Source organism: Myotis davidii, unplaced genomic scaffold (assembly GCF_000327345.1).
Source record: "Myotis davidii unplaced genomic scaffold, ASM32734v1 scaffold425, whole genome shotgun sequence".
Lineage (NCBI taxonomy): Eukaryota > Metazoa > Chordata > Mammalia > Chiroptera > Vespertilionidae > Myotis > Myotis davidii.
Window position 1 is genome coordinate 97320 of NW_006296413.1, and position 12308 is coordinate 109627.

General features: G+C 50.0%; 1 protein-coding gene across 1 annotated transcript in view; it reads right to left on the minus strand.

The window, feature by feature from the left end:
* The window catches only part of KIAA1549L (KIAA1549-like ortholog), a 98445-nt gene that overhangs the window by 79078 nt on the left and 7059 nt on the right, over nt 1-12308 (minus strand). Inside the window, exons 2-6 of the mRNA XM_015568939.1 lie at nt 8959-9294; nt 6772-8580; nt 5767-6351; nt 3726-3841; nt 376-595 (exon numbers count right to left, since the gene is read on the minus strand). Of these exons, the coding sequence (XP_015424425.1) occupies nt 376-595; nt 3726-3841; nt 5767-6351; nt 6772-8580; nt 8959-9294 (3066 nt within the window). The remainder of the gene's footprint in view (nt 1-375; nt 596-3725; nt 3842-5766; nt 6352-6771; nt 8581-8958; nt 9295-12308) is intronic.

Below are 12308 nucleotides of genomic sequence, written 5' to 3' on the forward strand. Positions count from 1 at the left end.
AGCTCCCAAGGCCGAAGCTCAGAGATTCTAGTTCAGTGGCATCTGCAATGTGTTGCTCCAAAGCATAGATTTTATGGCTACTTAGCTCTTATCAGTACCCATAATACAGGAAAAAAATAAAAACTATAGTACTTGGTGTATGAAAGTACCAATTATATACGGTAGGAAGAAAGGCTCCTGTGAAGAAATATTTCTAGTAAATCCAGGAAAAAATCAGGCTGATGTGCAGGGCACTTGGGCATTCGATCAGCACGCCCTTTGGGGAAGGAACAAGAGATGACAGAGCCGTTAGCAATGGAGTTTTTAAACGGGTGTCTTCTTGGCACTGCGCCTGGTCCCAGAACCGAGAGAACCCTTTCGTCCTGAGTTACTTGCCTGTTTTCAGCTGGAAGTGGCCTGCAGGCTGGGGATGCCACGGGGAGGCGAGAGCCGCCACGGACTGCAAGCTTGGGGTATGCTGCTTCAGATCTGCAGTCACGTTGCTGATCCCATAAACACCCAGCATTTCGATCACCACGGCAGGCAAGTACACCAGCCTCCCTTTGGTAGCATAATAACCCACTGTGACGTTATGAGAATGTTCCAGAATGTCCACCTGCAAAACAGACGGACCCACAGAACTCAGTGCTTGTTTCCACTTTAAGTTCTTGGTGTTTCCTAGGACCATTTAGCATGGCTGGGGAAGAGGATGTTCTCGTTCAACAAATATTCTAACAACCCTATAAAGCAGACGTAGATTGGCAAGTCTCAAAATATCAGAATACAACAAAATATAAACTATATTGAAACTACATGGAACAGAATTAAATCTGTGCATTTTTGATTCCTTAAGGGACTCAGGATAATCCTGTGAGCACCAATTATCTCCCAAAATGGCAGGCAAAATAGATTTCCAGGAAATGGCATGCTAAAAAATAGCTTTATTATATTGCTCATCATTTACGGAAATTAAAAGGCAGAAGTGAGAGAACAAGTGGGGGCACTTTCAAACAGTGTATGAGGTGACTTCCTCTCTCTAGAAGCTGAGCGAAGAATTGTTTAGAGGTCACCTGATTCTTGACATGTAGTTGGTTCAAGATTGAGGTGGGGGTGGGCCATGGAGAAAGTTTCTCTTATAGCTGAGTCTTAAGAGATATGATAATCTGAGCTCTTCTTAACCCAATTGGAAGGTTTTGAGACTTTAGATTTTACTATTTATTTTTGCTTTCTTTGGTTTTTATATTAACAAGTCAGGGTGTTCTTTTGTGGTTTTTAAATTTTCTTTATTGATTAAGGTATTACATATGTGTCCTTATTCCCCCATTGCCCTCCCCTCCCCTCCTCATGCCCTCCCCCTCCTGGTGTCTGTGTCCATTGGTTAGGCTTATGTGCATGCATACAAGTCCTTTGGTTGATCTCTCCCTTTTACCCCCACCCTCCCCTGCCTTCCCTCTGAGGTTTGACAGTCTGATCGATGCTTCTCTGTCTCTGGGTCTGTTTTTGTTCATCAGTTTATGTTGTTCATTGTAAGTCAGGGTGTTTTAAACACCCACTTTCCCCCTTTATTTTGGCATCTCCATGAGTAGTGTCACATGCATTTGCCCAAGGGATCAAGAAAACTGGTTTTGCAACAGGCTGGCTGTGCCTCTGGTTCCTCCACACTTTGTTCCCAAAGGTGGTGCTCCAGATGTGTGTCCTCCATATTTGGGGTTTCTTGAGCTGCTACACTCCTTCAGCTGCTTCTCGTGTGTCACAACCTAGTTTATTTGTCTTCTGCTGGACCCCTCAGAGCATGTAGGAAGGCATTCCAGGCAGCCTTTGTCCCTTCTAAAGTGGGGAGCCTGGGCATCAAAGGTAGTTTTCCCAGAGGTATCACGGAGGGATTGTCTTCTTGTTGGCAGCAGAGAGAAATACTTCATACAGAAAACAGACTGATGGTTGCCAGAGGGGAGGGGAGGTTGGAGGTTGGGTGGAAGAGTTAAAGGGGTTAAGAAGTATAAATTGGTAGCTACAAAAGAGTCACGTGGGTGTGAAGAACAGCAAAGGAAATATAGTCAATGATATTGTCATAACTACGTATGGCACCGAGTGGGTACTGGAAATATGGGAGGATTACTCTGTGAAGCATATGATTGCCTAACCACTAGGCTGTACACCTGAGACTAATACAAAGTAATACTGAATATAAACTGCCACTGGAAAATTAAAAAAAAATTGTTTAAAGGTGGCTTTCGGTGGAACAAGCTACTTTTGGATGGAGCATGGACACAGCAGTAGGGATGCCAGAGAGAAAGTGGCTCCTGCCCCCGTCCTTCTCATTACCCTAAGGACTGAGTCTCAGTTTGGGGAGTACTTACTTTTAACACCCCTCTAATCCTTACAATCACATTTTTGCCAACCATGTCTAGCTTGAATTTAACAAGCTGCTTCCATTATTCTCACTTTTATGATTCCCTTTTCTTAGGGAATTCCATTTGTGGTGGTAATATCAAATATCCTTTCAAAAGATATGTATTGAAGTTCTTAAAAGGGAGCCAATTAAAAAAAATACATTCTGTTACAGCAGTCTGTGAGGAGATGCAGAAAAGGCAAAAACTATGAAGGTCGTTTACAAATGAGAGAAGTTTAGTGGAACCTGTATCAGGCAACCAATAGAAACATTCACATTTTTCACTCTCTCTTTTTAAAAAAAAAAAAATATATATTTTTATTGATTTCACAGAGGAAGGGAGAAGGAGAGGGAGAGAGAGATAGACACATCAATGATGAGAGAGAGTCATTGATCAGCTGCCTCCTGACGCCCCACACTGAGTTTCAAGCCTGCCACCCGGGCATGTGCCCTGCCCAGGAATTGAACCATGACCTCCTGGTTCATAGGTTGATGCTCAACCACTGAGCCACGCTGGCTGGGCCACGTTTTCCACTTTGAAATAGCGTTTCTGCCACAGAAACCACAGATGCCTCACATGAAATGCGTTTCTTCTTTTTCTTTCTTTCAAAATTATATACAAGAGACTAACAACGGCCAGCAAATTATGTACCAAACCTTATTCCTAGTCCTTGGTGTGGTAGTGGGGGGAGAGGACCACCAAGCCAACTGCAGCTGCAGAACAAAACATCAAGCGAAGAGGCCAGAGCAACAGTTCCAAGTGATGCAGAGGGTTGCCCACCGACTGCCAATTGCATTTACTGCTTTAAAACTTGGAATCAAACCAAAAGCGTGTAAAGTGAGGCTTCCATCACAGCGAGCAGTTGTTAAATAGTACTTGGCATTAGAGTATTTGGAGGGGAAAAAAAAGTGTTTACTTCCCCGTCTGCTGCAGGCAATTTGAGCAAAGTTGGACTCAAATTACAAGTCAGAGTAATTTTTAAATGTCCCGAAATAAATCATTAACTATTTACAATGGCGGGGAAGATAAAGGAAGAAGTAATGGATGATTTCTGGAGAATTTACATGAACAATTACTAAGTACTTTTCCCAGACAATGGGATAATAGGACCAATTAAAACAGTATATCCAGGCTTTAAGAAAAATCTGGGCATAAGGCAATTAGCCTCAATTTTCCACCTCAAGATTTGACCTTTTTCCCCAACAACAACACATGAACTATTTGCCAAAATGGAAAAAAAAAAAAATATGCTCCGTGGCTATGGTACCCAGGAGGGGAGGAAAATGATCTGAACCTACTCTGGTCCCCCGAGGAAGACAAGACCGGATTAGACGGATGACAAGGCAAGGGGCTTACGTGAGCTGAGACGTCATTCTGGTGGAAAGCCTTGCGCAATGCCTGCGTGAGCCCTTTGGCTATACTGAGCTTCAAGGTTTCACTGATCTGCGCTCTCCTCTGCGTCAGAAAGAGAACTGCGGGACAGAACCGAAGTATGGTCATCAGGGTAAGGCAGCAGATGCCCCAGTACATGAGCCCTCCTCTCCTCCCCGGCCAACACCTCCCACAAGTTCTGCTCGAAGCCGGTGAGTGCAGGTCCAATGAGGGCAGAGCTGGGGTCGCAGCTCTGCGGGCCCCACTCACGTCCTAAGGAAAGAAGGCCCTCGCCAGCCATTGTGCAGAGAGACAGCCATCATGCCGGGGGCACTTCATTTCAGACCAATGCTGCTTCTGACTTGGGAAGGGGTTGCTCAGCAGGACCTGCCCCTGGTGGGTCTGCATTCCCTCAACAGCATCCCTAAGAGCTGACTTAGGGGCAGGCGCTGAGCTAGGTGCTGCAGCCTGAGTCAGGAAGGCAGGCCCCACCCCACAAGAGTGACAGAGACAGGGATGGAGACCAGGGCATGTGTGACTGACTGACAGGTGCTATTTGAAGGGAAGCCTAGGATGCTATTGGAGGCCCAGGAGGAGCATCCAGCCCTGACGTGGGCCAGGGCGTGGGGACCTAGGAAGGTTCCTGGTGCTTCTGCTGAGTCTTGAAGGATAATGGGAGTGAGCCTGCCAGCGGGGGGAACCCACTCCCACCCACTCTTACCCACTCCCAGAGGAGGGAGTGTGGTTCCTTGAACTACATGTGCAAAGGCACAGGGGAGAAGAGTGAAATATTTCAGTGTATGTGTTTAGGCTTGGTCCTGAGGGCAACGGGAAGGGAAGGGTTTTGAATAAAGGCATGCATTTTAGAAGGTTCCTTTAACTGCAGACTGGAGAACAGGCTGGTGGGGGGAGGGGGATGGAGTCTGAAGGCAGAGAGATAAATTTGGCCATTTGATGCAGAAATTTAGGTGAGCGATCGTGACAAGGTGAACTAGGGAATTGGTAGCTGTGGTGGAGAGAGTGTTCCAGGAGAACTGAAAGGAGCTGGTGACTGACAGGGTGTGGCTGGGGATGGAGGGGGAGGATGTTCCAGACTTCTGCATCCAGGCGGTTGAGGTTGTCACTCAGAGGAAGTGGCATAGATTTGGAGAGCAAGGGGGAGGGTAAGTGGGAAACCAGGTGGTATAATTTCTTGAGATACAGGAAGAGATACTGTACTTTCTGCTATGCCTAGTTTCATATCCGTAACATAGGATATGCCTCAAGAAATAATTTCATTTAGTTCTTTGTGGGGTGAAGAGGAAGGTGGGATGTGGGCATTCGACACTGGCATCCTCTTTCAAATACTGTGTCTGATGCTTTTTGTAGCAAACACTACCACACGATGCAAAGGACCCTGTGCCTTCTTGGTCTGCTTTTTAACATCAAAAGAAATCCCGGGTGCCCACGCAGCGTACCGTAGCCGTACTGTTAGTACCTGCTAATGGAGAAAACCCATGACACAAAGCCTTTCTGAATTCCGTGGCGCTTCCCGAAGTTGTCTATTTACTAACACATCATTCATGCCTGGGAAACATCACTACAGACAAAGCTTGTGCTTCCTCCGACCCCTGGCCGAACTGGTTTCCAAGGGGCCTCTGATTTCAGGACTGATCCCGGGTCTAGATGGTGTCACAAAACGCTTGTCTTACCCTCCGTCACTGGATAAAGATCGGGGGTTCCCAACGCTGGCACTACTGACATTTTGGGCTGCTGAACTGTTCTTTGTCGTCAACCATCCTGGGCATTGTAGGATGCTTAGCAGCCTCCCTCGTCTCTATCTCATTAGGTGCCAATGCACCCTCCCTGCCCTTCAAGACCACCCCCAGCCCCACATCTCCAGATGTGCAAATATCCCCGGGGGAGGGGGAGCTAAACTGCCCCTGGTGAGAACCACTGATCTCAAAGAAATCTAATCATTCTGTTGCCTCTCCGAAGCCATCATGTGCTTGCTGCTCCAAGTCAAGTCAGGAGAGTGGAGTCTTACCTGTCTTCACCAGGAGTTTACTGGACATCTGACACTCCAGGTTGGACGCCGTTTTGCCAGTTGTGACCACAGCCGTCGACACAGCGGGAAACAACCGCGTGGCCCTTACTGGTGCGGTGACGGACGTCAAGGCGGCCGTGATTGTCAGCGAGCGTGTGGTGGACGCCCTGGGCAGGTCTGGGTTGGTGGGGTTTGGGAGGTGCGTGTGCATGGCTTGTGGCTTCCTGGGGAGGTGTGTTGTGGACAACAGGCCGGAGGCGGTGCCCGTGTTCCCTTGCATGGCTGTGTGAGTGCTCGTGGTGTGTGCTGATTTTGCAAACATGTAGGTTGGCGTGAACGAGGAGGCTGGGTGGCCTGGCCCTGGTGTCGCCTTCGGGCCCGATGCCGTGTTGTTTGTGACATGTCTAGCTAGAGCAGTGGTCAAACTGCTCTTGACTAATCCAGAGGCCACGGCCGAGGGGCTGCTGCCAGGGCCCTTAGCGACCAGGGCTGCAGACAGTGCCGCCGGACTTGATTTCCTCAGGAGCAACGTGGATGCTGCTGCAGCTGCTGTTGGTTCTGCCTTGGACGCCACTGCGAAGTCCACTGTAAAGAGAGAAAAAGCAAAAAGTTTGTCACTCGCCCACAGTGTCCACATCCCTTGAGGTGATGAATGGATGTAACTGATGGGTTTGCTGGGATGAAAAGTCTCTGTGCTCTGAAATTTAGGCCACAGAGCTTAGGCTCATTCAGTCAATTAAGCACAATGAGAATGCCAGTTATAGCGAAGCTATGGTCGGTAATAAGGACACTTAAATTCTGAATACTTTCAAAAACACCACGTCGGCAGAGGATCAAGGGCATGGCTATTTGGGGCTGCTGAGTCTTTCACCAGCGTGGAAGGGTGTGTCTGCTCCTGAGCAAAGCTGGGTATCTGTGTTGAGCTTGAAGATGCTTTGGCCACAGGAGCAGTCATACCTGTTTTCTGGGTACCAGGAAAGAAACTTCCTGCATTAGTGGCTGCACCTGTCCATTTCTTGGGGCGCTGAGAAGGCGGAAGCACTTTGGATGGGGTCCTGAGTGAGGCCCTGGTTGACAGAGGAGATTCAGCAGTAGAGCGATATCGTGGGATACTCTGGAATGGTGTGGAAGCATGTACCGCAGGAGATGGGTAGAAGTTGCTGGAAATTTTGGAACTTGTATCTATTCCATCTGAAAACATCTCCTGCAAGCCAACTGTGGAAGGCAGACTTGGAGAGGGTAGCAAGAGAGGCCATGTTGGATGGACAGGCTGCTGTACATGGGGATGAGACGGGACTTGTTGACTTGTGGATGGGTCATCTCCAACTTCAGTTGCTTGGAAGTCTCTGGGATGGTTATTACTTGTAGACAAGACACCCGTTTGGTTTCCAACCATGGTAACATCTGACTGTTGGATGGGCTGGTTGGTGCCTGTATCAAGGACTGAATCCTGAATGCCAAAGCCTTCTGCAGTTGCTACATGCCCAGCAGTGTCTTTGAGATTCTGGGGGTCTATTGTATTAACAGCTGAAGCTAAAACACTGGGGGCAGGAGAGGAAGCTGAGTGAGGTTTCCAACTTGTGGAGTTAATTGTGTGCCCATTTATAGCATAATTTGTTTGCTGCAGCAAGCCAGATATCGTTGGTTCTGTGGAGAGGGATCCAGTTTCTGCGGAAAGGGAACTCCGGAACACATCTGTGACCGCTGGCTTTTTCACACTTCCCATTGTTGAGAAATCATAGACCTCAGTGGAGGAGGGAAGTGCCGTCACCTGTTTGGAAGTTGAAACTGGCAGCTCCGAATGGCCCGTCGCAGCTGCGTCCATCTCTGGCTTGCTGCTGGAAAAGCCGGGAGATGGGGAAACAGTCTGGGCGGCTCGTGTGGAGGGGAGAGAACGTGGAGGTAATTCTGAAGCAAGGTTTGTTCTTGGCGTTGTACGGACAGTGGGTGAAATAGGATCAGTGCTGAAAGCAGAGGTGAATCCGTTCAGAGTGTGAAGACTCAGAATCTCTTTACTTCGGAAGGTCTGGAGAGCAACTGTCAAACTTGCTCTTTTGTTTTTCCTTAGGACAGCTGTCCCGCCTCCTTCCTTCTGCAGCGGGAACGTCCAAGTGGTGGCAAGGAGATTAGGAAATGTGCTTGAGAGGGGGAAGTTGGTAGTGGCAGCCAGAGGGGGTCCACCGTGGCCCTCTCCCTGAGGAGTTGGCATTTGGGGCGGGGTGGATGGAGAGGCATGGTTCCCTCCCGGCTGCAGGACAGCGGGAGAGTCTGCTATTGCGCCCTTGCCCTTCGAGGGTGATGCAGGAACCGCCCCGGAAAGGAGGGCTTGTCCTCGGCCGCCTGTGGTGGGAGGCAGAGGAGAAGGCACCAAAGAGGAAGATGTGTGTTCCGCGGAAAGGATGGGCCCTTCAGAATTCCCTGGAGCTGCTGACAGGTACAGTGGGTTAGCGGAGTCCTTTGCAGTGGCGGCGGCTAGTGTCCTGCTGGTCATTTCCACCGCCCCTGACTCAGGGGTCTGGAAAAGTGAGGGCACAGCCCCCCTCTTCAGAGCTGGCAGCGACGCCCCCTTGTGCACTGTTTCGGCCACCTCCGCTGTGACTGGCTGGGTGGACGCAGGTCTTGATGCCGCTTCCAAGCTTGACCAGGAGGGAGTTCCACGGGGCAGGTGAAGACTTCCAAGTGCTGGGGGAGAGGGAGACCGATGGGCCAGGTCTGGCCCGGACCTCAGAAACTCTGGTGTGGGGGAGCCTGCTGCGCGGGGATCCTCCGTGGGGGGCAGCTCCGAATACTGCTTTGTTGAAGATCCAGAGAAACCTAGACGGGGGATGCTTATTAAATCCTGGGCATTTGGGGATGGAGTGTGGTTCCTTTTGTCAGTAAGTGGGTTTTGGGGTTTAGCCACGCTCTGGCTTGGAGAGCAGTCAGTTGGAGCTGTTTGGGGGACTAAAGGCACAGTGGTGGGTCGCCCAACTGGCTTAGAAAAGATGATGGGATGAGGCGAGTCAGGAGCCAATGAAGGGGATGGAGGTGGAGGGAGAAGCGGGAGAATGTCTGACCTCAGAGAATGTCGTTCTGAGATGGAAGGAGCCCCTACCCATACTGGCTGAGACGGAAGGACAGGGCTCAAGGACGTCCCCGAGGGGACAGTGGGCCATGCAGGGAGCATGCTAGTGTGAGGCAAACCTGACACACCGGCTGCTTCTCTTCCCCGTGGCGGTCTTGGCTGGACCGGCGACTCGGTGGAATCCTTGGAAGGCTCGAGGGAGGCGCTATATCCGCTCCCTTGGTGAGGGGAAGCGGAGAGGTCCCCGTGAGCCCGAGGCCTGCGGTGTGTCTTGGGAGGAGGTGTTCGGGAGAATGGCAGCACGCTGGTATTGTCAGGGGTCGGGCCCAGCACATCCTTGATTCTATCCACTGCGGAGGAAGACTGGACTTCGGAGAAAGGCCATGTTGGTGAAATCGGGGACAATTTCCCGGGAGGAAACGACTCCGGGTTTGGGGTGACAGTTGCCTGTAGGTTGTCTGTTTCTGTGAAACAAAACACCAAGCGGTCAGACATCAGCCAGTAAGTACCTGCAGGGGTAGGTCCTGGAGAGATGGCGTGGGCAGGAAGGCGCTGCTCAGACCTCTTCCACCCCTGCACTGAGGACGCATTAAACACTCTCAATGCATCAGTAATTAGAAATATGCAAATGCTGCAGCTGACCTACAGGGCAGGAATGGCGACAAACTGTCCCTGTGAAGTGATGTTTAAGCAAAGATGTGGGACACACTTGCGTATTTTAAATCTTTTTTTTGATACCACCTTAGTCAAAGACAAATGGGGCTCCCTGCCGTGGCCACTGACACCAAAACAAACCTCATCCGAAACCCAAACCGCCCAACGAAAGGACCACGAATCCAAATGCAGGTCTTTGCGTAGGGCCCTGTCGCAGCTCGAGCAGAATAACTGGGGCTGCCTGTGTTTGGAGAGATGGCAGCAAGGAGACATGTGTCTTACTGGATATGAAAGGATTCCTGATGCTATCGTTCATGCCATGTCAAAAGCACAGGGGATTTCTTTCAGGTTAGGCTACTTCTGCAAGAAAAACTCTTCCCATCCAACCTAGGACCAGAGACACCCCCTCCTCATCAGCTGGGGTCCCTCCGAGCAGACTCACTCTCCCTGATGGCCTGATGAATTGAGAGGCCATGTTGAGAAAGCCCACGCAACACAAACTGTGGTGGCCGCTGGAGCTGCAGAAGTCTCTGGGAACTATGAGCGGCCTCTCCTAGCAGAAGGTGGCTCCAGCAAACAGCCGGCAAGAAGCCAGGGCCTCCCAATGCTGCCTCGGTTGCCTCCTGAGTTCCTCGAAACTACTCCTGTAACCCAGACAATGGCCGTCCTTTCCCACTCAGTGCTGTTCCTTTGGCTGCTGGAGACCCCCAGGAGAAGTCAGCCTACGCTTCCAACCATAGTCATGAGACCCTCCCTCTGTCCCACTCACTGCCCACCTGCGGGTTTTCCTACTTGCAGCCCTTACAGAAAAGCAAACCCAACCACCAACAGCTCTTAGATGTAGGGAACTAAGCCAACCAACTAATAAATATTAATAAACACCCCAAACCCCTCCTCCTCGTCTGCCAGAGAAAGACATCTGCAGCTTTCTGTCAGGTCCCAGAGTCAGACTGCCTGGATTCAAATCCCACTCCTCCATCTGCTAGCTGTGTGACCTTGGACAAGTCACTTCACCTCTCTGGGCCTCATTTCCTCATTAGTAACATGGGGGCAATTACAGTACCTACCTCATGAAATTCTCTTAAGGATTAAAGTGAAGTGATACATTTAAAGTCCTTAGGACAGTGCTTAGTGCTCCCCAAATGCTAGCTGTTGATGGTGTTGCTACTGGTTATTTGTTCAGCCCCAGGTAGGCATGGACACACTCAGAAGCTTCCTCAGAGAACCCAATGCCAGTTAGGACTCATTGTCGCGATCCCCCACATCTGTGGGGGCCCTTAGAGTCTGCAGAATATTGTCACACCCTAATCCCACCTTGAGGAAGAGGAAAGGTTATTACCCCCATTTTACAGTTGAGGAAACCAGGGCTCGGGGGGAGCAAGTGCTAACTTGGCCCAGGTCACACAGAGAGTTATTCTATAGTCGAGTATGTCTCACTTCTTTCGACGTCAAGCTCAAGTCTCCCCAGTGCTGTGCGTAGGAAGCAGGTCTTCCTCCACCTTCCGGTCTGGGCTGGGCTCCGTCCTCCCAGAGGGACTCCCCCACCCCCCAGACCGGCGCCCACTCAGGAGCTCCCTCTTCCTCCTGAGTTGGATGGTGTGTCCCTCTTTGGCGCCGCTTGGGCACTGAGCACAGCTCCACATCACAGAGACCTGTCAGGCTCTGACTCCCAGAAGGTCAGAAGAGATGGCAGAGGCGCCATGGCTATGCTGAGGCATCCGTCCCACACCCCGCAGTTCTGAAGCCTGGCACCGGGGACATTCTTGCCTAAGATGATTTCTCTTGGGGCTTTTTAAAAACAAAATGCACCGGTTAATAGAATCAAATTGCCATTCCTTGAAGCGCTGCCAGCAAATAAGAGGATTCTGTTTAATGCTTTGACATTCAACATTTTTGTGTTCACAGAGGTTTTCTTTTTGTAAGAAGTTTACGGCTTTCAAATCCTTTGTGAAACAGGCTTAGAGATCAACTTGACTCCCCCTCCCCCCCCATTATATACAATGTCACTTTCATTTTTTAAAACCTCGGTTTATGTGATCATTACAGAAAATTTAGCAAAGAAGGAAAAGTAGAAGGGAGAGAAAAAGAATCCCAGTCCTCCCTCAGCGCTCTCCACGTGCAGGTCCCAGCACACGGAGAAAACCAGGTTCACCCTGAGGTGAGCTGCACGTCCGGACTTCATCCTTGGAAAAGCTTTGGTTCGCTTGCTTTGCAGACCTGTAACCACACTGCATTCCCAACTCTGCACCTGCTCTTTCTCTTTGAACAGTACATTACAGCATATTTCCATCCTGGATGAGGACGCATATTATTTCCACTAAGATGTGGTATGTATTTTTGTTTGTTGAAACATCCCCCAACTGTCAAGGTGCAGTTGTTTATAAAAGTTCAGTATCTATAATAATAAAAGCATAATATGCTAATTAGACTGGACAGCTGAACGACTTTCCAGACAAAGCCAGGGCTGCAAGGGCCAAGGGCAGCCGCCGCGGCTACGAGGGCCGAGCCCCTTGCATGAATTTCGTGCATCGGGCCTCTAGTTATAAATAATGGCCTCATCCCCTTCCAATGTTGTCATCACAAACGCTCTGTGGCAGGTGGGACAGACACAATGACTTCCTCTTAGGGTCTAGGGCCCCCCCACACACACACAAGTTCACGCGCATCAGAAGTAAACCAATGGGACTTCGAGTTCTCTCTCCTCCCGCTATGCCCTGGCACCCTTCTGATCTTTCTGATGGGGTCACTTGTAAGTTTAAAAACTTCATCCCACAAGATGGCATAAACTCAACCTAAAACAAACAAACACCCACAACTGACCTCC